Source organism: Oculina patagonica, unplaced genomic scaffold (genome assembly GCF_052425735.1).
Source record: "Oculina patagonica isolate OP01 unplaced genomic scaffold, crgOcupat unplaced2, whole genome shotgun sequence".
Classification (NCBI taxonomy): domain Eukaryota; kingdom Metazoa; phylum Cnidaria; class Anthozoa; order Scleractinia; family Oculinidae; genus Oculina; species Oculina patagonica.
This window is the reverse complement of record NW_027558036.1, coordinates 17,865-45,119: the sequence shown is the minus strand read 5'-3', so window position 1 is coordinate 45,119 and position 27,255 is coordinate 17,865. Positions and strand designations below refer to the sequence as shown.

Below are 27,255 nucleotides of genomic sequence, written 5' to 3'. Positions count from 1 at the left end.
TGTCCTGCCTTCTTCGGCATCCCTCTGGTGTTCTTCTTTCACCTTCAGGTTCGAGTGTTCTTCGGGGATCTTCGGATTTTCTTTCTGCAATCGTCGGACAACCATCACTCAGAGTATATTCGGAGTTTGGACAATTTTCGAAAAATCTTCGGAATATCTTCGGAGTGCATTCGGAGTATCTTCGAAGGATGATCAATCACTTCGAATAAAAAAAAAGCTAGAGTAGGTTCTTCGTTTGAATCGACGTATCATACTTTAGATTGGCTAAATTCTTTTGATTTACAAGAATTAAAAAAACATTGTCGTGATCGTACTGGCGGTAATTTAGTGTTTTTGAGATCTTGTTCGGCTGCCGGTCATTATGCAATAGTGTAAGTTTACTGAGTTCAAGGAAGTTAACCGTATGCGTTCCATTTTACATATAAATTAATTTGTCAGTCAATGCCTTGGACGTTCATGTCTGATTTATGATGTTTTGTTAGCATGTTTGTTTTGTTTCTGACGTACGTACAAGAATTGGGTCACAAAGAAAAAGAATTATAAGCACTACGGACGATGTCTTAAAAAAACTTTGATCTGCATGTCTTGAAGGATTTTAAAAATGTTTAGAGAGTTTAAAAAAAAGGATTGCTTTTGTACTGGACGTTTTGTATAATTGTCCATAGCAGATGGCATGAATTATACTCTTTTACTTAATTCTAATTTTAAACTGGACATGTTAATCAGAATACGGAATGTATATTTCATGTGGCGCTAAGAACGCGAAACAGCGGAAAATTGAGAGAAAAGCGGCGAAACGTGATCCTCGAGAGCTTCCTCTGTCTTTTTTACTATGATCCGTTGATTTGCTTGTGCGTAGGAGTCTGAGGTAAAAAGCTGACAACCAATTTTGCGATTTTTGAAGAGCGCTATTTCCCGACACATAATTTCGCGCTTTTTTGTCATTTTTCGACATATGTGTTGTGAATTTGGATATATATTTTTTTCAAATTTGTTCAAATAGATAAGCGACCTCGAATTATTCGCTACATTTTTCGCTGTTTTGAAAATTAAAAGGCGCGAAAATTTCATGTCATGACCTGTAATCATTATATAAAATGCATTGTTTTCCTTTTACAATTATTGGGAACAACTGGTTTGAGAATTTTTTTGGTTTTTACATTTTGTGCCGAAAAGAAAATAGAAAAAGTCCTTATTTTTGTGGAAATATATATATATATTTTTAAAGACATCTGCAGTCCTAGTCACTTTGTTAACAAACACTGCTGTTTATTAAAGCCACATTTTGCTAGACATATAATGTTTGGGAGCAACTAGAATAAATTCTAGCTGTCACTATAAACAAGAAATGTTTTCGAACTTCTGCAATTTTTTTTTCCGGCTTGCGCCTATTTCCTCCCCTAGAACAACTTCTCTTATTGTCCAGTCTTCCCTGAACATAAAGATAATAATTTTAGTACTATCAGCAGTTGAAGGCTGCTGTGAGTAACCTGGTTTATAAATCGTGAGAAAACAAGTAAAAATGACAGCGACAGAGGAAAAGACTTTCTATTTGCCAGTGGCAGCTGTACGGTTACCTTAGAGTGCGTGCAAAGCAAGCGATTTATTAGCGATGAGGATGAATAAATGTTCGGATAATAAAACTTTCGAGCAAAAACGGTTTTTGAATTTTTCTTCGTCCGAAGAAAAATGTCGTCTAAACATTTTGGAGTATTACGGCAAAAATAAAGTCCCCGTAGCGGACACCTTTTTTTAATATATATCCGCGCTCCATTAGGAGGATAACAATGATAATATACATGAATATAAATATGTGTATGTGCTACGAATAATTTCCTGAGATGACATTGTGCTGTTGGAACCGTCAAATTATACTTCACTCATAGTTAAATTTTGTTAAAGTGTAGGTGTTGTCGTTTCTGTGTCAATTACTTGAGTTCAATTTTATTGTGCGACAGTCATGAACCTGGTAAGCTGGCGATCGGTTTTCTGTTTTTTTCTTTTTTCATATCTGGCGCACGATTTTTTTTTTCTTTGAGTTCCTGCTTTTCTAATTCTCTGACACCATTAACATTTCTGTAGGATGCGCTGGCACATTTCCATAAGGGATTGACAAATCATACATTGACGAAGTTGGTTATTGCTGAGTTGTATTCGGTTTCAGTTTAAAACAGTGATAGGGGCAATGTTTTTGTAATATTATACCAGGCTAAAGATATTGTTTGAATGTTTATTTCGCGAATATAAGAAAATATGTATTAAAGGTGGAAATGTTTAATTTGTCAGAGTGACTTTATTCATGATATAATTATTCAAAGTTAAAGTATTGACTAGCTCGCAGGTTTTAATTTTAATCTCCTAGATCTGTTTATAGTCTTTCCTTTTTTGTCCACTTTTATACACGAAAGGGAAATAAATTTCGCTCCTAAAAACTTTTATTTTCCAAAAATACCAACTTCACAATTATATAATAGACTTCATTGAGAAGAACAATTTGAACTTTAACAGTTACTAAGATAATGCTAAACGCTTTTAAGAATCGAAAGAATGCCGACATTTATTGCAAAATTCACCGCGCGCTTGTCTACCGGTTTTAAGCATTTGTTTCTGACTCGTAATTTCTCACCTTCAATCTCACAAAAACAAAATTTCAGTACTTCGGTAAAAACGAGAGCCTGAGGACTGGTTCTTCCTTTGTGTTATATTGTGGTAAGTCATAATCAGCAATTTCGTTTCGACTTAAAAACATCTGCGTGGAGCTGACGAAACATCTATTCTCTATTGAATGTTTATTTCCACTTAAAGTCAGAGTTTTTAAACTTGGATAAAATTGCTGCACCGGTGCTGTGCGCGAGCACTGAGAGGCGCGAAACATAATGAAAGGTTCAAAAAGCGCAAAATACTTCATGTTTGGGGAAAGTTTGAGCCGTTATATATAGTTTTTAGGAGCTCAAGGGCCAGTCACAAAAACAACAGCTAATTGTCTCCGGATCGATGTCCTTATTTAGATCTGGATCAGCAATGAAGCTCATGCAAGGAATGTTTCTGCCATCCATTTAATCCAAGCCCATTATTTCGAAAGCACAAACACCAGTGTTCATTAGGTGCTAGCTGTTTAACCAGTCTTGTATTATTTAACTAGGTTTGTCTGTTTTCGTATAAAAATTGAAATTAAAATTTTATTTTAAATGAAAATTTAAAGAAACTATAGTTTAAATTACCTGAAAGTGGAAACGTTTTTCTTCAGTGTAGTGTTGGGTCGAAAAACGAAATATACCACACCGATAGAGTGCAACCTCTGGCGGCTGCTGTTCCATCTAATTTTTGTGGATGTTAACTGTTTTTGTTTTGTTTAACATAATTATGAATTCATCTTGTCAGCTACTACCTTGCTGTGGACATTCATGTCAGGTTCCAATAAAGAAAGTCACCTAGCCTCAGCAGATGCTTTCGTTCACTACCTCTCGGAACGAGTTAATTCATTGGTTCTTAAAACAATAGGTAACAGGTGACAACAATGCCCCTAGCCCTGAATAACAATAGGGGTAGTAATTACAGCGGGCGAATGAAAATAGAGGTTTCAGAGAGGTAGTGTCTTACTGAATGCTTTCCTTGCAAAAAAAAAAACGCTGACCTATCAAGTCGATTCTTGAAATATTGCATGAGAGAATTTGAAATGATTACTTTTGGACTGGATTATTTCTTTTTGTCGTTCATAACATACTGCGTGAAATTCATTCAATATAATGCTCTTAAAAAATCATAACTGTTTCCAGTATTATCAGGAGCCATAATCTCGGGGATTATGGCTCCTAATTATGGCTCCTGGTACTATATATTTCGACTAAGCGCTGGTACTAAAACTCCCTCCTTCTGCTATGATTATGGTTTTTCGCCATGATTATGCATTGGATCCTTATTACAACCAAAACTAAAAAACAAAAGATAAAAGCATCGCATAAATATTAAACCCAGATAAATTCTAGATTTTATTATTATACAAACATTAAATTATTACATAAACATCAAAATAAACATCATCTAATACTCTTTATAAATTCTGACGCTGACTTATTTGAGCGTAAACAACGCTCATAATGTGCTCAAGACGTTTCGACCGAGAATCTTCGGTCTTCTTCGGTTGTTATCATGGCATAAAACGGCTTTTTAACGGTTTCACATTGTACGCCCCCCCCCCCCCCCCCCATGTAACTTCCAGAATATTTAAGCAATCACAACGAAACTTATAGGATGTATTGTATGTCCGAACATCTTTCTTCTTGTATACGTCACGTGGGATGGTGACGTAATATCACGTGACAACTACATCATGATGTCAACACAGTCCCCATCTTGGATCCACCATCTTGGATTTCAAATTTTTTCCAAAATGCCAGAAAACCACCCAAAATTACTGCGAAGTACTTAAAATCACTAAAAATGTGCTTTAAAACCTAAAAATGAAAAAAAAATTCCATTAAAGTTAATTTTTATTAATAGAAACACGCAAAATTACAAATTTGGGAAAACATGCCTGTCAAAATGCCGTTGCCATGGTGAAGTCAAGTTCCTGACACATCATCCAACCCTGCCAAATTATTGCCAGATAAATTTAGGAAAACTCAGAAAGTTGACAGCGTTTGGTTGAAAGTTAAAAAAGTTTTAAGAGTTCAAAATCAGCGCGGGCCTCAAAAGCCCCCCCCCCCCCCGGTCTGAATAGGGTATATTGAGTTTAATGCACCTTACTGTGTTTAGTTTAAATCTCATAAGAGTATAACATTTATTGTTTTAAGTTTTTATTTCCAGCTGAACATGTTTATCAGAGTACGAGCGAAGTGACGGAAATATCGAAAGGCAAGAGGGAAGCGCGAGCCCTTACTCCTTTTCAAGTTATGACGTACGTCATGACGGCATCGCTAAACTTCATCAGGCGAGTGGACTGGGCATCGAGCATCTTTTGCAAGTTGCAACCCTACGACGCGAAGTCACAATTTCAAAAACAGTAGTGCTTACCTAGTTGGCCCCATAAGCAAACATTTTGTACTTGTTACTTCCAGTAAATATTATTTTTTTAGACCGCCAAATGCCCCAAATATTTTCGATTTTCAAACGCTTTCCTTTAGCGACAGAAGCAAAGTAAGAACAAACGCTTGCAAAGCATGCCGTTCGACCATATAACATGAGTAGTTAATTATCTGATGTATACGGTAGGTATTCTTGCGTTTAAATGTGTCAAGGGACTAGCGCCCAATTATTTGTGCGATCGCTTTGTAACACGTTCTGTTGTGCATGACCGTAACACGAGAAAGAAGAACAGTTTCAATATTCCAGGTTATAAATCCGCCTCTGGACAACGCACGATATAGCGCTATTACCCTTTGGAATTCCTTACCACGTGCGGTTAGACTACGAGCAGTCCCTATTTTTTTTCGCAGAGTCCGTCGAGCGTGAAGCCAAAAAATGAATGACCGCGCGAAAAATGGGGACGAGGCGGGGCGAGGCAAGAACTCAGCGAGAACATTCTCGTCCCCATAGCCCTTTCGTTTCTCTTAGCCGGCTTGGCGAAAGAAAACGAAGGGCTCTGGGGACATAGGATTCTTGAATTATAAATTCGCATTTTTTTATTGGCTGTTTTGGAACAAAGAATTCCTTAACGGAAGTCGAAAACGTAACTACTCTCTCATACATTCTTTCGAAACGTCATGACTGCATACATGAAGACCGGAAGTCCTAGAATCTAGGACTGGAAATCCTGTGTCCCCAGAGCCCTTCGTTTTCTCGTGCCAAGGACGAGAACGAGGCGAGAAGCGAAAAAAAATTGGGACAACCGGCAAAGCCACAGCATTTGAAATATGCGTTGCTCTCAAAACGCAAAAATATGATTAGCTATCGCTTGGAGCGTTGACAGCAAGATGTCAACACGTTGTCAACACTTGCGTGTCAAATTGCGAAGCGATGGGAGCGGAAGCTTTTGAGTTCTTGGGCTCCCGAAATCCGTTCTCGATACTTGCGCAATATAAGTTCATTAATTATTATTATTTTTTTGTCGCTATAAAATTGCATCTCTGAAGAACATTTTTGAAAACAAAGGGCGGCGAAGGCCTTATATAAAAAGGACAACAGTAATGGATGTGAGAGAGAAAGACGTCTGGCAGAATTCGGCTGTTTAATTGACAAATTTCAAAACAAACTCCGACGCTCCGAGAAGAACTTTCACTTCGTGAAGGGAACACAGCGCGGTTTAAAAAGGTACTTGATGGTCGACTTTTTCCGCCTGAAATTGTTTACAGAAGCTTCCAAAATTAATTCAGTGTATGTGCAGCAAGTTTGCCAAAATACTGAGCGAAAATGTTAGAGAAGAATTCAACCAAATCAGCTTTATTCTTTATTTACCCAAATCAACCGAAGATTCCCAAGGAAGAATCAAAGACTACTGAGGACTACTGAGGACTGCCGATGATGACCCGAAAAAAAATAGAACTAAGGCATTGTGAAGACTTTGTTTATTAAGTGATCACGAGTGATCGACGGGCTAATGCTTGCAATGTTCACCTCCCTGACTGCTCCAAACAGTGAGCACTGTTCCTCTTACCTTTCCGAGACTCGTGTCAGTTTCTCGCGGCTCAGATAAATATCACGCTTGGTTGACTTACGCCTGTTAGGAGCAGGGCGAGACAGCTAAGTCCGGCTAAAGTTCACCTAAGACAATCGGATCTCTTACTCCCAAAGTGCACCCAAAGACTAGTGATGATTGCTTTTCTTTCATTGTGAATAAAAACTTAACAACGGAGCGACATGAAAAAAATGTTATGCATCCGAAACTTGGAATTCAAGGCACGTCACCATTCCCGAATCCTCCAACCCTTCCTTTTTTAGTGAAGCTAAATGAAAGAATGTTCCCACGAACAAAATGTTCAGACGAATCCTTGAAAGCCTTCCCTAATCTTCTCAAGTGTCCTGCCTTCTTCGGCATCCCTCGGGTGTTCTTCTTTCACCTTCAGGTTCGAGTGTTCTTCGGGGATCTTCGGATTTTCTTTCTGCAATCGTCAGACAACCATGACTCAGAGTATATTCGGAGTTCGGACAATTTTCGAAAAATCTTCGGAATATCTTCGGAGTGCATTCGGAGTATCTTCGGAGGCTGATCAATCACTTCGAATAAAAAAAAGCTAGAGTAGGCTCTTCGTTTGAATCGATATATCATACTTTAGATTGGCTAAATTCTTTTGATTTACAAGAATTAAAAAACATCGTCGTGATCGTACTGCCGGTAATTTAGTGTTTTTGAGATCTTGTTCGGCTGCCGGTCATTATGCAATAGTGTAAGTTTAGTAAGTTTAGGGAAGTTTACCATATGCGTTCCATTTTACATATAAATTAACTTGTCAGTCAATGCCTTGGACGTTCATGTCTGATTTATGATGTTTTGTTGGCATGTTTGTTTTGTTTGTGACGTTATACATGGCATACGTACAAGAATTGGGCCACAGAGAGAAAGAATTATAAGCACCTCGGACGATGTCTTTTAAAAAAAAACCTTGATGTGCATGTCTTGTAGGATTTTGAAAATATTTGGAGAGTTTAAAAAATGATTGCTTTTGTACCGGACGTTTTGTAAAATTGTCCATTAGAGATGGATTGAATTTCAGCCATTGCAATATAATGACGTTGAAAATTCACGACAAACTACTTCACGGGAAAAGCGCCCACGCTTTTGTTGAAGATTGCATTAGATTACAGCCTTTTAACTTCTAATTCCAAGCTACGAACAGTATATTTCATGTGGTGCAAGAAAGCAAAGCGGCGACAAATTGATAGCAAGGCGGTGAAACGCAAACCTCAAGAACTTCCTCTTTCTTTCTCAACCGTTGATTTGCTCGTGCGTAGGATCTGAGGAAAAAGCTGACAACTTAATTTTGCGATTTTCACAACACGTAATTTCCACACTTTTTTTGTCATCTTTTACGACAAATGTTGTGAATTTGGAGAATTTGTTTAACATCTGTTTAAATAAACAAGCGACCTACTCGAGTTAATCGCGACATTTTTTCGCGCCTGCAGTCTTTATACAAAATGCATTGTTTTTCTTTTACAATAATTCGATAATTCAATATTTCATTTGGAGCCAAAAATAAAATTGAAAAAAGTCCGAATTCTTGAGAAAACTTATTGGTTTTTTATTGTTTTTTTTTATTGTTTTTTGTTTTTGTTTTTTCGGCCACCCCCCGCCGGTGCGATCATTGTTTTGTGGGGTAAATTAGCAACCATTAAGTGTTAGACATCTGTTGTCGCAGTCTCTTTGTCAATAAACACTTATATTTTAAACCCACATTTTGCTAGACCAATAATGTTAGGGAACATGCAACTAGCATAAATTCTGGCTGTCACTATAAATAACACATGCCTTCCAACCGCAAATTATACTCCGTTTTGCGTCTATTTCCTTTCCGGCCTAGAACGACTTTCTTAATTGTCGAGTCTTTTCTGAATGCAATGATTATAAATTCAGAACTATCCGCAGTTAATAGCTGCTGTAAGTAGCCTGGTTTGCAAATCGTTAAAAGAAAGCAAGAAAGAAACACTTTCCCTTTGCCTGTACCAGCTGTACGGCTATGAGAGAGTGCGATGAGGCTGAATACTTAAAAAAATATGTTCGGACAAAGAAAAGATGTAGTCTGTGCTACAAACAGTTTCTCGAGTTAAGATTAAGCTGTTGGAATGAACCTTAGAAAATATAGTTAGATTTTTAGTGAAGTAGTTTGTCGTGAATTTTCAACGTCATTATATTGCAATGGCTGAAATTCAATCCATCTCTAATGGACAATTTTACAAAACGTCCGGTACAAAAGCAATCATTTTTTAAACTCTCCAGAGCAGGTACCGGTGTTGCTGTTTCTATCGGTGTTAATTTCTTGAGTTTCATTTTAGCTCATTTTATTGTGTCGCAGTCATGAGCCTGGCCAGCTAGTGATTAATTTTTTGTTTTCGCATATCTAAGGAATGGTTTTAAAAAATTACCGAGGACTTTCGTTGGTGTCCTTTTCGGAACAAAAATTTAAATGTGCGCCTTTTCGATTTTCTTCTTCCTACTCTTTGGCGAAGGTCAGTGTTTCTTGTTTTACTGCAGGCTTTGCAAGCATAAAGCATTGTTTGAATTTATATTTCGCAAATACCGGAAGGTGCATATGAGAGGTGAAAATGCTTAATTTGTCAGAATGACCTTATTCGCGATCTTATTATTCAAATTTAAAGTATTGACTAGCTCGCTCTAGGTTTTAAAATTTCAACATCTGTTTCTTGTGTTCCCTTTAATTAGCCCTTTACTCGAAAGTCTTCCTTTTGTTTAATTTTATTTTCCAAAAGTACCATTTTCACATTTTGTTCCGTTATATCACAGGTTGTTTTGAGCAAAACCATGTTGAATTTTAACAGGTACTAAACTAATGCTAAACGCTGTTATGAATCGACAGAATGCCCACATTCATTGTATAACCAGCTCACCGCTTGTCTAACAGTGAAGCATTTTTACAGACTCATAACTTGCCACCTTCAATCTCGCAAAAACAAAATTTGAATGCTTTAAAGGGCGAAAGGAGTGGTTCTTTCTTTGTGTATTGAGGTATGTCATGATCAGCCATTTCGACTTAAAAGGGGCGAATGTGTTGAACTGGCAAACCTCAGTTCTTTCTCCTTTTGAATTTTTATTTGCTCGTTTTCAAAGTTTCTCTTGATTGAGTGTGGAAAAAATTCGGTTGCGACGGTATTGTGCGCGGTAGATAAATTAAAAATGTTGAAAATGCGTTATATATTGAATGTTTGGATAAAGTTTACACTTCTGCTATGCAACGAAGGGCTAATTGAACAAACAGCATCAAATAGTTGCCGGAATCCTTGCAAAGATTAGGATTAAAAATGAAACTTCAAAAGAAATTATGTAAGGCTGATACCTTATTCGCAACCCCTTTATTCCATCTGATTATTTCGATAAGACAACTGACTCCAATCTAGCTTCATCAGGGCTAGCTGTTTGACCAGCCTTGCATTTGTTTTAAACGGTTTTGTCGGTCTAGTTTTCCTATATAAATTGAAATTAAACTCTTATTCAAAAAAAGAGAAATGTAGTTGAAATTACCTGAAGATGGCAACTTTTCCTTGTCTTGTAATGTTGGAACGTAACCACTTAACTGGGAGGAAATACGAAATATTCCACACAGAGAAGTCCAGTTGCAATGCCTTACAGCTGCTCTTCATTCTAATTTTTAGGGAAAATTACTGTTTGTTTTGTTTTACATCATTACGAATTCCATTTGTCAACTGAGTAATGTCTTGAAGTTGACGTTAATGTCTGGTTCCTGACGTTCTGTTTGCAAAACGAAAAACAAGGATATATTAAAGGCGCCAAAGCGAATACTTTTTTGGGCAAAAAAGATAAAAAAAGTTGATCTATCTAGTCAAGATTAGTTAACTTACTGCGTTTAAATTTCATAAAGAGTTCAACATTTTTGTTCTAACTACAACGTGAACATAATGATTTTAAAATCAGCTGCCCAGCCAATTGAAACAACCCGCGATTAGCGGTTATTCCACGGTGGCGATTAAGTTTCTTATTCCTGTACCCTCGATTAACTATCCTTCGATTACACCTTTGTCAGATCTTACTGATGTGCCCTTTCACTGACAGCAGTTAGTGAGCTACGGTTTCTACTTTTCTAGCTTTTTCTCCACTGCCGTTTTTTTTTGGGGGGGGGGGGGGGTGAAACATAATTCCTCCGTTTCGCGCTTGCGAACAGCGGCTAGGCATGAATAGATTGTGCTAATAAATTCAGGAAGAGTTGCTTCACAATATACCCAAAAGTTGCTCTTAAGTTGCTCAAATATCAAAAAGTTGCCACCAAAATTTAGAAAAGTTGCTTGCTCTCTAGAGTGAATTTTGCGATTTTTAGAAAATTGAAGCACTTGCAGGTTTACTAAGAGTTGCCACAGCGTCTATGGCAACCTCAATGTGGTCAATGTCTAAATAATGTCTATTTTCCTCGTCTGAAATTTCATCTGATTGCGATGCCATAAGTGACTCGCACTTCAGTTAATACCAAAATGGTCCAAGATGGCCGGTGGCAGGCTCTATGTTGCAGCGAATAACCGCTGGGTTTAAGCGCCCGTTAGATAGATAGCCGCTGTCTAGATTTCGTAGGCGTAAAGCAAGTGTTACTTTATTGTCATTTTATCATATTTCCTTAGTTTTAAAATCAGTTTTGATTAAAACAGTTTTAATCAAATCCGTAAATGACCTTTTATGGTTTGGATCGGTTTTATATCAATTTGTTGCTGAAAGTATGCGAAGGAACGCAAAAGTTGCCCTAGGTTGCTGAAAAAGTTGCTCAAAACGCTAAAAGTTGCTCAAAAGTTGCCTAGCACAATCTATTTATGCCTAACTGCGGCCCATCAAGCAAGCAAGCAAGCAATTAAGAAAGCAATTAAGCAAGCAAGCAAGCAAGCAAGCAAGCAAGCAAGCAAGCAAGCAAGCAAGCAAGCAAGCAAGCAAGAAAGAAAGAAAGAAAGAAAGAAAGAAAGAAAGAAAGAAAGAAAGAAAGAAAGAAAGAAAGAAAGAAAGAAAGAAAGAAAGAAAGAAAGAAAGAAAGAAAGAAGGATTTATACGGCGCAACAGGGGCCTGGGTGCAATCCTTAAACTGACCAGAATGCAACGCGCCTTAAAAAAAAGATGGCTGCTGAACTCCGTAGTTTGGTCTCGTCACGAAGTAGACTAGGTTAGGTTAGGCGTACATCTTTATAATGTTGGAGTGAGGTAAGCTTATTACTGCGTTTCTATTATTTACACTCTTCGGTCTGATCACAGTGAGGGTTCTGTCAGCCATCAAACAAGTAAGCTTAAGCTTATAAGGACGTTCGCGCCAAAATTTTCTACTCGATAGACTTTTGTTTATTTTTACTGCGGCCAGATAAAGTGTCAGAAATGCAAAACACAAAGTTGCGATCACCAACTTCGTTTCAGAGATAAAGCGTGTGAGAAATTACCCTGATTTTTGAAATTGGCGCACGTACTTCAGCAGTGTTTACAAGGCTAACTATGAAAATAACTAAAATAGACCCTTCCACGGTTTCTGCCGCCATCTTGGTTGGGGGTAGCCTTCCACGCAGTCGTTCTTAGGGGCGATCGTGTTTCACTCCTCCCTAATCGCCCCAAAGAACGACTGCGTGGGAGGCTAGGTTGGGGGGCAAACACGGCAGAATTTACAGTAAATGTATGGGAAAAGCAAGGAGTTCGATGCCAATGACATAAAGAAAATTAACATTCTGCAATTCCTATGAATTACAAGGTAAAGATATCTAGCAAAAGATTTTATTGATGAGATTTGAAGGACACAGCTATGCTGGGAAACGAGATATTGCATTTTTGGTTTTTTCATACAAATGCTTATAATTTTCCGCGCAAATGGCGGCTCAGATTTCAGACAAATGTATGTAAAAATGAAAAAAAAAATATTTGCGGCTTTCCTTGCGAGACTACATTCCCCAAATTTGATCAATAAACACATTTTCCTGTGTTTGCCCTCCAACCAAGATAGCAGCAGAAACCGTGGAAGGGTCTATATCAAAAATGAATAAATAAACGGAGGCAAACGATCTTAGTCACATTTTGTAGAAGGGCATCTGTTACGTAAATAGAGCGCTTTGGTCAAGAATTTGTGTTTGTACCTCTGCCATAAAGATGTTGGCAAAAGCGACTGCCATTTTGGTTATTATTCCTTGTGTTGATATCCTTTTTGTGAGACTTTACTCTGGAAAAAGGCATTTAAAACTGTCGTACGGCAAAACGAAAATCTCAAAACATGAAATTCAAACGTCAGTGTGACAATAAAAACAAACTCCCACTCCATGTATTTTTTTTTTTTAATTTTTTTGCAAAACATAGATCTATATTAACAAAAGTAATCTGTTAAGAAAAATGTAGGGCCTAAAAAAGGGGTCACCCACCATTTAAGAAAGCAAACTGCAAGCGAAGTGAGCAGAACAGCCACCCACCCTATGTCCTTAGAACGTTTTTCAGCACGTGGGCTCAATATATGGCATGGCATGACGTTGCAACATTGAATTACTTGCACATGTAGTGAGGATGTGCATGCATAAACAATAAGCGCGAACGTCCTTAAGATAACATACATATTGGTAGCCTAGTTTTAAGTTCCGAAAGTACTGGAAAGTAGCAACCCTCACCCAGGGACCCTCGTCAGAATCAGGTCTCTTTACACGACCCTGGGCTGGCAACTAGCCCGGGTCTGCTTGGCAAGTTAAGTGTAAAAAAACAATGTTTACATGAACTCGAGTTGCCTGGTTGTATCAAAGTTCTGTTCTGTACCACAATGCTGGCCCAGGTCAGCTTGTTGTCACCAAAAACTGGAAATGGTAACTATAAAGAAAAAAAATACCACTTTTTTTAACAAACCTTTGTCTCACTGAACGGTAGTGGCTTATAAAGAAAGGAAAAAGCAAACAAACGTGGCTATTTTTGTCAAAATGTCAACCTGGGCTGGCTTTTCGTGGACTATTTACATGGTTGACTAGACTGGTCAACACAGATCGCAAATAGGGTTACTTGGCAATGCAATTACTTTTTTAATTACTTCAAATAATAATATAGTCAAATTAATTAATTAATTGTATATAATTATTAATTGAAATAAGGCTTGTATAAAGCAAACATTAGGGCAGCTTGTATGTTAAAGTTTGTTGTACTGGTTAATCGATTATTTCCAATTGTTTCTGTAAGTAAAGTTCTGTTTAAGATCACTTTGGAACGTTAAAGTACACATGATCTTCAGGAGCTTCACAGTGGTGAAATTTCATACAGTAGTTAGGCAATCAAGCCAGTTCAAGTAGGCAGCGACATGAAGTATTGCTTGTAAAATGTCATTGCAAAGGAATCAGTGACCATAATCAGTGGAATGGCGGATTGATGGAATGGCACTAATTTTCACACTGGTTTTCTTGCGGTTAGCTTCACCTCACTTTGCTTGTACGTGGTTAGCTTTTATTTCTTGGTTAGGGCAACATTTACATGTAGTATTGTCCTAATCAACAAAAAAAAAAGAAAGCAAGCCATGGGGGTGAAGCTAACTGCAAGCAAACCAGGGTGAAGCTAAACACAAGCAACAGGGGTGAAGCTAGCCACTGGCAAACTAATGCCATTCTGTCATAACTACCATTCCGCAGAATAGGTTCACCTATTACAAGGGCCTTATCCATATACATCTCTATTGTAAAAAAAAAAAGAATCAAAGGCAAACTAAAAACAAAAATAGAACAAAAACAAACTACAGTCAACTCTCTCTTAACGGACACCTCTATAAGATGGACACCTCTTTAAGACGGACACCTGGTGTTGGCCCCGTCCCTGTCGTTTTTCAGTCATTTTACTGCAACTAAACTCCCTATAAGACGGACGGACACCTCTCTAACACGGACAGTTGGAGCCGTTCCCGACGGTGTCCGTTTTAGAGAGAGTTGCCTGTAAACATCTTAATATTATGTCTTGATTTATCCTATTCTTTGATTTTGTTTCCAATTTCATGTTAGACTGAACAGGATTAGAAACACTCCTGACTCCATTTACTCAGAAATGGGTAACAAACAGAGTGGTAGAAGACGGGAAAGTCAATTGGTACGTCCACAATTTGCATCATCCATCAATCCTTTACTTCCACCAGAAGCTATTGTCAGACTCACTGACTGCTTGAACAGACTACCTATTGCTCTTGACAAAAGTGTTCAGGATGAAGTGATACGTCGTGTAGAACTGAAAGAGACAGAGGATGCCCCAGAAATTCTACTTAGGAAAGGCCAAGAGGCATCTGGAATTCATGTGCTGGTGTCAGGGAATGTAACTGTTTTCAGTGAAAACCAGAAGTTTGTCTTGAGGGAAATTCAAGTGGGTGATTGCTTTGGGGAGGTTTCTGTGCTGTATAATATGAAGTGCACAGCTGATGTGTGGTCATCTAACAGGTACATATTATTACGTGCATGTCGGTTCTAGTCGTAGGCTTATTAGGTTTCCCTAACTGAGGTGAAGTTACTTATTTGTTGAAGGTTGTGAAAATTGTTATCTGTTTTACCCAATTTTCCAGGATAAATGAGCAAAGTTTGAAAAGTCTGCCTGACATTTTATATTAAGAACAAAACCTTGTGCATGTGTATAACCCTGAAAACTTTCCTCTTCAACAGATTAATTGCGCTAAGTCTGTGTCCGAGCCAAGTGGCCCATACAGCCAGAGCTTTTCCCGGTTTCTATAGCATTAAGCGACTAGGAGTATTGCTCCCCCCCCCCCCCCGGATGGGTTGCTAGTCCATCGCAGCCCTGGTTACCCCCCAGCAGTAAATTCGCCAGTACCCATTCATACTCCTGGGTAGAAAGAGGCACTATTAAAAGAGTAAAGTTTCTTGCCCAAGAACACAGCGCAGCGCCCCGGCCAGGCCTCATACCTGGGCTGTTCAACTCAGAGTCGAGCAAGCTATCTTTTAGACCACCGCGCCTCCCATGGATACATTGCGCTAGTACAGTAATTTTAATAAAACTACAATTGTATAAAATAGATATGTCTTAAATTGGCAAGTCACTTTTCAATGTCATGCATGATAATGGCAATAGTAACAAATTTTAAAATATTTTTAAAATGTGTTGTACAATTGTTATATTTTAACAAGGTGTGTGATATTACTTCTGAAGACCTCTGATGCTCGCCAGCTGCTCACATTTCCCAGTGAGATAACTCTACTGCAGTGGTTTCAACAAAGGTTGGTGAAAATACTGTGTTAACTTCATACAGAATTTTTCTGCAGCAATTTCAAGTTACCTTTAGTTAGTTATTGTTACTTATTTTTGTGGGAACTTAATTTTATGAAAAAGGAACAGGCATATTTCGTGGGACTATTTCGCGAAATATTGTCAAAACTTACTTGTCTGCTTTAACAGTAAGTCTTCTTTTCCACAGCAATAGTGTCCAATGACACTGAACAAAACCATAAAACATTTAAGGTCATTGCCTTGTATTGCATTGCGCATCCTTACTGCGCACAATTTCACGCGTAATTAGCGCGCGCACATAAACAAAATGGCGGCTTTTTTCTATGCGGCTTAGTCCGCGAGATAAGTAAATTGTCGCTTTCTCGTAAACAAGTCTGGTGACCTATCAATTTTTTCTCATGTTTTGGGTGTAGTGTTCAATTTCTTTCTGTAAAATAAAAACAGATCAATTCTTGTGTTTGAAAGATAAATTATCGCTAAACACGTGTACTTTGCTAGTACTCGCAGAGGATTTTTTAGGGGAAATAAATGGAATATACAAGGTCTTCCAGCTCCTAAACGAATCTGGTGACCCCCCTTTTTACCTTACCTTAAAGTAATAAACCAGTAGGCGAAGTTTGGTTAAAAATCTATGTTCAGTTTTATTTCGGGGCAATGACCTTTATGAAACTTAAAACGTTTGGACACTGTTCCTTTGTAACAAAGTAGAGCGAGTTTGACAACTGAACCAAGATAATCATGTAGGAAACTCACTATATTGTTTAATGCCTCTCACCACCCAGGTCAGGGTTCATACGGGTCATGGAAAACCAGGAAAGTCATGGAATTTTATTTTCCAGGCCTGGAAAGTCATGGAATTTAAGTGTGGATCATGGAAAGTCATGGAAAATTGTATTGATTGTACAAAATAATACTTTATTATTCGTGAAGAAAAGGGTATGAAGGTTCCAGAAATCAAGATAATTTTTGAAAATTTCCAAGAAAAATGGTAAAATTTAGGTCGTGGAAAACTTTGAAAGTCATGGAAAAGGTCATGGGAAGTCATGGAATTTCAAAAGCTCAAAAGAGTAAGAACCCCACAGGTGTACATACATGTATATGTTGCAGTTAATTTTTGATCTTAGTTAATTTTTTATTTTAACTAGTTAGTTTTTTTCTAACTAGTTTTTTTTTTTATTCTTGGTTAATAAGTAGAAAAAGTAGAACACCTCCCCCCCCCCTTGATATCTCATACCCTCCCCCCCATCCTTACTAACCCTCTCCTACTATCTGCTACTATCCCTCTCCCCTAAGTACTATCATTTATTTATTTTTCTTTTTTACTAACCTGCACTAGATTTGAACTCTCAACCTCTGGATTTGCTGTCCAACCCCTTACCACTTTGCCACGTAGGAAATGTTGGGTGAACCACTATTTTTTTAAAATATATGATACCCTAACCCTAACCCCATTATTTAACTAGTTAAAAAAATCAACTAGTTAGAAAAAACTAACTAGTTAAAATAAAAAATTAACTGAGATCAAAAATTAACTGCAACATATACATGTAAATTATGGGTACCAACAAACTGTCTTAATGCTTTGCATAACTCGTATCTGTGATGGACTAGCATCCCATCTAAGGGGAAGAAGAAATACTCCTAGTCACACAATGCTACAGAAACCAAAATAAGCTCTGGCCTGATGTGCCTCTACTGGCTCAAAATCAGACTTAAACTTACCTATCTGAATTCAGGGTTAGTATGTGAAATAATTTATTTCTTGTTAACACTGCCCGAAATTTTATGTGGCCAAATTCAAAATATTATTTTTCATAGCTTCTGTTCCCAGGCTAATAAGTACTGATAAAGCACTTGAATTATGTTGACAGACATTCAAGCAAAGTTAATTATGCTCCATGGTCAACATTTAAAGTGTCTATATAGCCTACAGGTTTTTTGTGGTTTTCGTATCTCTATAATGCATAAACAAGTATTCTAAAAGAAAATGTTGGATTCCGCCACTTTTTCGCTGCAAAATCGAGCTTTAAAGTTCCCGCTTCGGCCACGCCCAAAGAAGTTGACCGGGAGTCAAGACAAGAAAGAGTCTGGGTTCCAGACCGGCTGTGACGTCAAGTCAGGAACCGCGAAATCTTGCCGCCAGTTGAAGTCAGCATTTCTTCTGTTATCGCGAGGAGATACTGACGGTAGAAATATACCAGATAGATGCGTTGTTGCGGTATGCTCGAATACTCCAAACGCAAAAAGGGTATTGTGTTGCATTTTGGGGTGATGTGAAAACAGAAGCAAAGGCTAGAAGGAAAAAGTAGATGGACTTCGTCAAGTTAAAACCTACAAAGTGGAATCCGAGTGCTTCGTCCGCCGTCTGCGCTTGCCACTTCGCTTCCAGGGATTTTACAAGAAGACATTCCATTGAAAATCTCAAATGCCAACGGTCGCTGATCTAAGATGATATTGGCGTTGTTTCTGTGCCAAGATTTCACCGGAATACTTTCGAAGAAGAAGAGTTGTCCAATCGAAGTCGTCATCGGGTATTCATTACTCATTATTCATTTGATTGAGTTTATCTTCTCGAGAGACATTATTGTTTGTTTAAAGTGCGTACAATGAAAAGTAAGCATTGTTACAACAAAAAGAAAAGGTTTTTCTAAGTTATAAAAGTAAAAAATCGATAGGTTGACTTTGTTTGTTAATCGTTTTTGAGACAATCAGTCGCACGTATCATAGGCGTGTGTTGTCGGCATTTCCAAACGCGTGAAAAGTCGCTTGATTAGGCTGTAACAAGAAGGACTAAAGTAGCTCGTATTTTTATTAATCTGTTATAAGAAGGACTAATAAAAGTTATAAACATGTTTATTAACATTAATCTTTGAGTCGAGTTCCGCTTGTTCACGTGCGTATCAACTTAGGCCACATTTATTTGCAACATACGCGAATAGCCGTCGCATTTGCCCGTTGGATTGTTTTATTGTTTTCAAGCTAAAAAGCAATAGAAAATTCAACAGGCAAATGCGACGACTATAATTCTTTGTTGTATACAAAGGTCGCCTAAAGAAACAGCCCACGCGCCAAATTGAAGTCTACCGACGCGACAAGTTTCGATTCAAAACAAACAAAAGCTTGCAAGAATACAACATTCAAATTCAATGTGCTGTGTGAGTGTCAAGGACAATTTTTCGGGAATAATAGTGCTTACCGTCTACTCGTAATATTGTTTTCATTTTCGTTTTACATCTGTAATGAAAATTAAAAGTTTTACAGCCTGAGAATGTAGATCGATTTCCGTCCATCGTTGTAAGTTTTGCGACACGTCAAGTTTCCATTCAAAGCTTTCTGGAATAAATTTGCGTTGAAAATGCAAATTAAACGCGCGGAGTGAGTGTTAGGAAAAAGTATCTATATACCGGTATGTGTCCAATTCAACGACTCTGTTTAGCCAGTTTTGTAATTCTCGTTCCCTCTCTTCAATAATTTGCCTCTCTCGATGATATTCTTCTATCCATGCATTGTCCGCCAGAGGTTCTTGAGAGTAAGCGCCTTCTTCTTTGTCACTCTTATCTTCTACTGCAGTGCAAGCGATCGATTCGAGTTCCCCGGACTCGATCTCTTCGTTCGAATCAGATGAACTACTAGTCTCGGCTTCTTCAGATAATAAATCGCTGTCAGGCGAGTATTTCATCCAAACTCGAAGAATTCTTGGGAAAAACAAACCTTATGTAGTGGCTGTCAAGCAAATAAACAAATGCAAACGCTTCGAGCGGTTCCTGACATGACGTCACTCATCACCAATCCTCGATTACGCGGTCAACTTCTTTGGGCGTGGCTGAAGCGGGAACTTTAAAGCTCGATTTTGCACCGAAAAAGTGGCGGAATCCAAAAAAATCTTTTTGAATACCTGTTAATGCATTATAGAGATACGAAAACCACAAAAAACCTGTAGGCTATATAGACACTTTAAGATTCTGTTTGCAGCATTAATTCAGGGCACTTTCTTCTTCTTCTTGATAATCATTTTCTTTAGTCTGCTCAATTAATCACGCACTTGTCATTTGCTGGATGGGATGCTTAAGTTTGTTTACTGTATGGTAGCTTCAGTGTCAGTGACTGCAATTAAGAAAAGTTGTTCTGTAACAGATGTTATAAATGATATTTCCTCCAATGTTTTCAATGTCAATTGTAGGAGATACCTTGACACCAGTAAACTGTTTGACAATCAACAGTTGTCAAAGGAGATTGCTATAGATGTGTTTCAAAAGGTTGGTAGACACACATCGTAACTACACTGTGTTTGCCATAGTTACGCAGGGACGGCGGAGCCGGGGGAGGGGGGATTGCTATAGATGTGTTTCAAAAGGTTGGTAGACACACATCGTAACTACACTGTGTTTGCCATAGTAACTCAGGGACGGCAGAGCCGGGGGGGCTGGGGGGGGGCTTTAGCCCCCCCAGAATTTTTCGAAAAAATAAAGACTTACTAAGAGAAGAGTCTTTTTAGCCCCCCCACTTCAAGTCACTAGTCAGCCCCCCCCCCCCACTTGGAAAAATGCTACGCCGTCCCTGTTACTATTGATCCCAAATGTCTGAGTTGAAATGACACGATTATAATAATTATAAAATTTACTGTTTTCTTTTTCTTAGTCCCCAGTGGTACACAGCTGGAGAAAAGAGTCTTTAGCATCTGTGGTCACCACCATAAAGCCAGGTCAGTTAATTTAAAATTATGTTTTTAAAAAATATAGATATAATGCAGTAGGTATTCTTAGCTTTCTCTAGTGGATGGGATTTATTTCACACCTTTTTAGTCAAAATCTACCGTATTCATACAATTAAGCGCGCAACCTCGAATAAGCACCCTCTTTGACTAAGCGCCCACCCTGAAGGTAGGAAAAGTTAATACAGTAAGTGCCCAGCCTCGAATAAGCCATCTACTCTGCTGGGATATCCTCTGATTCTTTACTACAACTGTAAATGATGGTAAAATTGGCCAACTACTTTGATAATAAAGCTGCATGCCTACTGTTACTTCAAAACTTTCTGAACCCCAAACTACATGTAATAATTCAGGAAAAAAGAATTTACCAGACAGTTTCACTTAGAAATGCTATGAGGGAAAACTAACTCCTTTACTTTTAATTAATTTTTAATTTTTTGCAGCAATTATTGTACTGTATCCTACTGACAGCATCATTTTCAAAGAAGGATGGAAAGGACAAGAAATGTTTGTTCTAGTTCATGGACAGTAAGTTAGAGAACTAACTTCTATGTACACAGAAATAGCTAGCCTTAACAACATTGGTTGGAGGTGCGCAAATTAAAATTATCTACCAGGGGATGTTCCCCCGGGTCATATGCACGAAAAATCCAGGTCATAATCAGTGTTGTACAGTGGCTTAACTTCAAATCCCATATTTCTTCAATTAAGCACTCAACATGGCAAGAAAAGGGCCCATTGTCAAACCCCTCTTCCCAACCCACTCCTGCCATAAAATCATGTCTTTTTGTTTGTTTGTTTGTTTGTTTGTTTGTTTGTTTTCTTCTTTTTTTGAAATCTACCCCCTCTCCTTAATTAGTAGTCAGTATTAATGTATGAATTGATCAATGATCAAGTTATTTGCTCTGTATGCAGGGTGAAGTTCTCAACTGGAAATCAGGAGCTTGCTACATTTGATGCTGGAGACAGAGGGTTCTCGTTTGGAGAGGAAGGTACCAGTGCCAATTAATAGAATGTAGAAATTATTGATATAAATATATAACATGCACCTTTTATTTGCTGTTTAAGCCTTTCAAAAAAGGTCCAAGTTTGTAAAAAGGTGCCTTTAACTAGCTTAACACCCTCAGCAGGCTTTTTCTTTTTATAGTCAATGATTTTATTAGCAATATAATTATTATTTATTACATTTGAAGCTGGGACATTAGATGCATAATTTATATATGTTTCAGACTGCCATTTTAATCAGCCATTATGCCATGCCCACCTTCTTATGATATTATTTTTGCTGTGCAGGTTTCTTCACTGGAACTGAGAGGAGATCCACCGTCAGGTTAGGACAGATGCACAGCATGAAAGAGCATTATTTTGATGGTGATATATGTATCTCTATATTTATAATTGGTGCTTGAAAGATTAACAATCGTTCCCAGTTACAGCAATAATCTACTTGGTGATCTTAAGTGAATGTTACAGTTAGTCTTGTGACAGTGTGTCTGAATACTTAAACTAAATGTGATCATTGGATCCATATTATTGCTGTGACTGTAATTGGATTCTTCTTCAAGCTCTATTTTAGATCAGGTATCTTGCACACTCTATTTAAATACTGTGGAGATTCATCTCACCTCACGTCACCTACCCACCCCCCACCCTCCCAAAACATGTAAACGGTAAAGTAACCATTAATAAATGAGTACATGCTTATTAGAAAAGCCGCCTGCTAACACAATAAAGATCACCTGCCATTGTTTTCTGTAGACTTTGACAGCAGACTCTGGGTTTCACCACTTTCAACTACCATCTGATAAAAACCTAGAGCTTGTAGTACAATTATAGGTATATAATGTACATACATGTACTCCACAGGGCAGCTGGGCCATGCCAGGTTATTATGCTACGAGAGGAAAACTTCCATGATGCTGTTAGTCAGGTGTGTATAATTTATTATTTTCATATATTAAACACTTTGCACTTCATGTATTTGCTGTACACAGTGTTATCTTAAGGCCGGCACACACTAGGGGACTAGTTGCAGGGACTTGTCGCAGGGACTTGCTTCGGGGACCAGTCCCATAGTGTGTACTCGTATTTTGCATCAAAAGTCTAGTCGTAGGGACCACATTTTTGGTCCCTGCGACTAGTCCCACAAATTAAGCTGGTTTGATTTCTGGGACTAGTTGCAGGGACCAATAGTCCCACAAATCGGTCAATTTTCTAGTGTGTACACACTAAGGGACCAGTCCCTGCGACTATTCCCTGCGACTAGTCCCCTAGTGTGTGTCTAGCTTTAAGGGAGAGTAAGTGCTAGACACAGATCTACAAGCACGTTCAAATTGTTTTATACAAGTTTGTAATCTTGCATCTTTTTTGCTAAAGATTTTGATTTTATGAGCAGAAAAAATACATGGATCTTTTTGTATCACTGAAAACATTGTTATGCAATAATAAGTTTAATTGGCATTGTTTAAATCAGTAATTATATAAATTGGATTGAGTGGAGTACAGTTCAGGGAAAAATTGCACAATTTATATGATGAGCAAAGTCACTTGACTTCTGAGTTGTATGATCAGCCAAATATGATAATGTTAAAATTGGGCATTCACATGATCATTGTGTCAATTCCTTGACAAAAAAAATAATAGGTTTGTAGAGAACCAATCATAAACAAGAAGTTTTTTATTGCATTATTAACACTTACAGATTAAGTTGCTAGAGATCATTAACTACAACAACAACAACTACACATGCTTATTACAAATTTCATTGCACAGTTCACAACAGAAGCAACATTGCTCCAAGAGCTAAGTGTCAAGTGGAAACAACAGGTCACTCAGAGAGATAGCAGGCTGTACTCAAAGTATGGAGGAGCCTTGGATTTGGAGGTTTGACCCTGTTTTTTATCTGTGGATATTGAATAATAATCTGTAAAGCCTGCATTTTGCTAATGATGCAAGTTCACTGAACTTTAAGTGCAAGCACATGAGTCCATGAAAACAGTCAGACCAGGTCGATGATTAAAAATGTTGAACACATTCCTGCATTTTACTTATTTCCTCTAAGATAAAGTGGACACTAGGCCAAGTGGGTCATGCTTCCAGCAATTTGGAGGAGGAGTATGTCTACACCACCCCCCCCCCCCTCCCCTTCCCCTCCTCCCTGATGCTAGTCTGTCACAGAATTTGTTGGTACCTATATACAGCTGGGTGAAGAGAGGCACTGTGAAAGTGAAGTAATTTTGCCCCAGTCTAAAACACAATGTCCCTAGCCAGGGCTCAAACCCAGACTACACAATATAAAGTCCAGGCCCCAGTTGTTCGAAAGCTGGATAAAGCTATCCACCGGATAAATTGCTATCCAGCAGATAAGTGTTAGTGAAACATACTACGCTATCCACCCGATAGTGATTTATTCGGTGGATAGTATTATCCAGCTTTCGAACAACCGGGGCCAGCATGCTATGAACAAGCATTAGGCCACTGCAACTACCCTCAGAGATGGATGATCAAAAATAACAGAAAACGTTTAGCATACTCGTGCATGCATTTTAACTCATTTCCCCATGCAGAATGCTTCTTTTCAATAAAGCAGAAAATGTCATATTATAATGTTCCTTCTTTCATTATCTTTTTTCCTTTTCAGATCTTGAGGATGACTTTGAAGCAGGTGAGTAATAGCATAAGAAATGTCAAGTAGAAACTGTATGAAAGAAAGATCAGTGTTAATCAGCCTGTGGCACCCTCATCCCGAATCGTTCATGCCATATCCTTCATCCCACAGATCCCTCATTCCACATCCCTCATCCTACATCTCGGTATCCCACATCCCTCATCCCTCACCCAACATGCCTCACCTTATCATAATCATCACTCAAGTCATGCGATTTTCTTGACAGACAGAAGAATTCAAAGCTTGTCCACCAGGATTCTTGTACATTCTTGCTCTGTCCATGGTTATCAAGGAAGTGCAAGCTGATGATGTCATGTTGTCAACCAGACAGTACCAAGAAGGTTAGTCTACTTTATCTTATTATTAGTGTTCTGTGAGTGGTTCACTTGTTTTGGAATCGCAGATGCAATGCAAGCAGCATTAAACAAGAGAACAGCTCTCGACATCGCTCCCAGGATCTCTGCACCCTGTCCCCTAAGAAGAGACCCTGGGAACTACAGCTCATGGATTGAAAACATTTGGTTGTGTTTTTTTTCAGTTTGCAAATTCAACAACACCTTTCATTTCCAGTCTAAATCCCCATCTGATTGACAGGAATTTATGCTGTATGTATGTATGCTGAATCGTGTTCATATATAATTAAATAAATGATCAGGTTGTAAGCGACGTCATAAAATCCTTATTTTAAGCAACTCAACACAAGTAAACATCTTAGACATTGGCAAGTTCTCAGGTGCGGATCGAGGCCCGGAAAGGTGCCTCCCCCCCCTCCCCCCTGAGATGACCTGTGACTTTCAAATACAACTGGTATTCGGCAAAGAAATAATATGTGGTTTATTGGTTCACCCCCTACTAAGAAAAATCTTTGATCCCCCCTGTGCCCAATTGCATAAAGCAACTTAAGATAAAGTGGGATTTTCTGCAACTGCTCCTTGCGTTCCGCTGAATGTTTTGGCAGCGTCATGGGTTTTTCGTTACTCTTTAGTCCGTCTTTGCCCAATTCATCCATAATAGCACGGGCCGCGAAAATCCTCTGGAACACAGGGAATGGTTGCAGAAAATCTCACTTAATCTTAGTTGCTCTATGCAACCGGGCCCTGGTTCTTTACTGATGCATGTATTTTGCTTTCGGTCTCAAGGCGGTACCCTGTTTGTAGTCCTACAAGGAAGTGCAGAAGTTATGGAAGATAATACGCCCACATCTCTCATAGTGGATCTTAAACAAGTATTTTGTAAGTAACTTACATTAAGAAGCAAGCAATGATACATTTAATCAACCGTGGGGAAATGCCTGAAAAAAGTTTCGAGGGCTTTGAACACCGGGTTCAAATCCGTGACCTCCACGATACCGGTGCGATGCTCCACCAACTTTCACTATGAAGCAACTGGGAGCCAAGTGATTTTTGTGGGTTCTATTTTTTCCCATGAAGGAATAGATGACAGAATAAATGAAATGATGCCGCCGTGCTAAACAGTTTCATCAATTCTGTCTTACTTACATTCGCCATAAGAGAACGTTTCGCTAGAAATCTTCAAATGATTAACCGATAATACCATACTTCTGTTAAAATCCGAGGAAAATAATACTAGAATTCCTAAATCCAGCTATATATTCCTCTGTAGGTAGGTTGAGGAATTTTTTCGACTCTTTAAATGATGGTCAGTTGTTCATAATCCTTTTTACCCCCTGTAGGGAAGAATGATAGCATGCCTGACCGGGGCTGGGTGAAGGCAACAGAATTGTGCGTGGCGGCCTTTTTCCCTGAGGAGGCAGTGAGAGAAGCAGAGAACACATTCCCGGATGTTGTCTTGCCAAGACCCTGAGCGAACACGCCTTTGTTTCAACCGATGGGGAAAACGTTCTCCATCGCCAGACCGCCCGGCTCCTGGTGGTGTGGAACATAGGACTGGCTTTCCATCGCGCTCGAACTCCACCAGTGACGGTGACAGCCACCGAATCGAAATCCAAGAAGATCGGATTTTATAGTGAGTGGGTTATCACCCCCTGCTCACTCCAGTCCTAGAGGACCCGTCCAGCTGTCCTTGCGAGTTCCGTCTTCGTGCCCGTTGCCTTCTAGTTGCAAAAAACAGGCAGATGCGGTTCTATATCACTGATAACTCTTCAGTGCTGTTTCTACCATGGTTACATGTACCCTCTGCGTTATGCAATTCTGAGTGCCCGACGGGAATCAAACCTTAGTGTTGTAGGTGAAGCGATAAATGGTGGAAATAGTTTTGAGGACCAGGAACGTTAAAGTACAAATAAACTACAGCTGCGCTTTGTGTTTCAGTTTTCTTAAGAAGTCAAACTTAAACATTCCTTGCAGTTTTAAACTTCTTCTCTTATTGTCTGTTTTAGTAAAAAAAAAAAAAATGCTGTTGTTGTTAAATAAAGTGTGTAATGGGCTGTCGTCGTTGTTGTTCTTGTTGGAAAATAAGCCGCGAAGCCTAGAAGCAGAGTAAGAGCAAAAAAAAGACAAAAAGTTAAGAATAAATTTACGTTTGAGGAATGTAGCTGTGGTCGGAATCTCGGTGCAGTTTCGGTGCCCAATGTTTACCTGTGAAAGCCTAAAAAGCCCTCTTGTTTTCCTCACTCGTCGTTCTTTGCGCGGCCCCAGCTAACCGTGGCTGGGCCACAGTGTCTTTAAGGCATTCAAATGCAAGATGGCGGACACACTGCGATTTTAGCGCCTGAAAGACCCTTAGGGCTGGGTCCGTGAAAGAAAAATACAAATTTAAATGAATCGCGCACCAAGAGCCCCTCATCCTCTCTTGGCGCACTTATGAACGCGACTGTGCGCGCTAGAATCAATTACGCGTAACAGTAACCCATTTATACTCGTGAGTGGAGAGGCACTATGTGTTAGTCTTGGCCAATTCAAGACTAACACATGATCTTAAATGGTACCGGAAAACGCTTGTTGCCGCACCGCTTTGCTCGATTTGGAGTCCAACGTGATAAGCATTAAGCCGGCGAGCCACCTTTTCCCGTTTTTCCCCATTGGTGGCCATTGATTGACTCGATCAACAAATTGCCGCTCAATCTACCCAATGTGCTTT

The 27,255-nt window shown here is 38.8% G+C and overlaps 1 protein-coding gene across 3 annotated transcripts; it reads left to right on the top strand.

Moving 5' to 3' along the window:
* Positions 1-11,691: 11,691 nt before the first annotated feature.
* On the top strand, positions 11,692-26,602 carry LOC144640225 (uncharacterized). 3 transcript variants are annotated; one of them, XM_078499426.1, is made up of 14 exons: positions 11,692-11,803; positions 14,593-15,018; positions 15,718-15,807; positions 19,998-20,073; positions 20,456-20,519; positions 20,972-21,056; positions 21,444-21,520; positions 21,822-21,858; positions 22,395-22,458; positions 23,301-23,411; positions 24,169-24,192; positions 24,422-24,536; positions 25,335-25,427; positions 25,889-26,602. In XM_078499426.1, the coding sequence occupies exons 2-14, from the start codon at positions 14,636-14,638 to the stop codon at positions 26,017-26,019; spliced, it is 1,350 nt and encodes a 449-aa protein (XP_078355552.1). In that variant the 5' UTR covers positions 11,692-11,803; positions 14,593-14,635; the 3' UTR covers positions 26,020-26,602. The 3 variants fall into 3 exon arrangements, with proteins under 3 accessions (XP_078355552.1, XP_078355553.1, XP_078355554.1); XM_078499427.1 differs by lacking the exons at positions 25,335-25,427; positions 25,889-26,602 and adding an exon at positions 24,734-25,290; XM_078499428.1 differs by lacking the exons at positions 11,692-11,803; positions 14,593-15,018; positions 15,718-15,807 and adding an exon at positions 16,757-17,554.
* Positions 26,603-27,255: the final 653 nt, after the last annotated feature.

What these genes read in the sequence shown, in the direction of transcription:
- LOC144640225 (XM_078499426.1), top strand. Translation starts at nt 14,636, where the DNA reads ATGGGTAACAAACAGAGTGGTAGAAGACGGGAAAGTCAATTGGTACGT. An exon ending in TGAGGATGACTTTGAAGCAG is followed by an intron (nt 24,193 to 24,421) that starts GTGAGTAATAGC and finishes TTTTCTTGACAG; the next exon opens with ACAGAAGAATTCAAAGCTTG. An exon ending in AACCAGACAGTACCAAGAAG is followed by an intron (nt 24,537 to 25,334) that starts GTTAGTCTACTT and finishes TTCGGTCTCAAG; the next exon opens with GCGGTACCCTGTTTGTAGTC.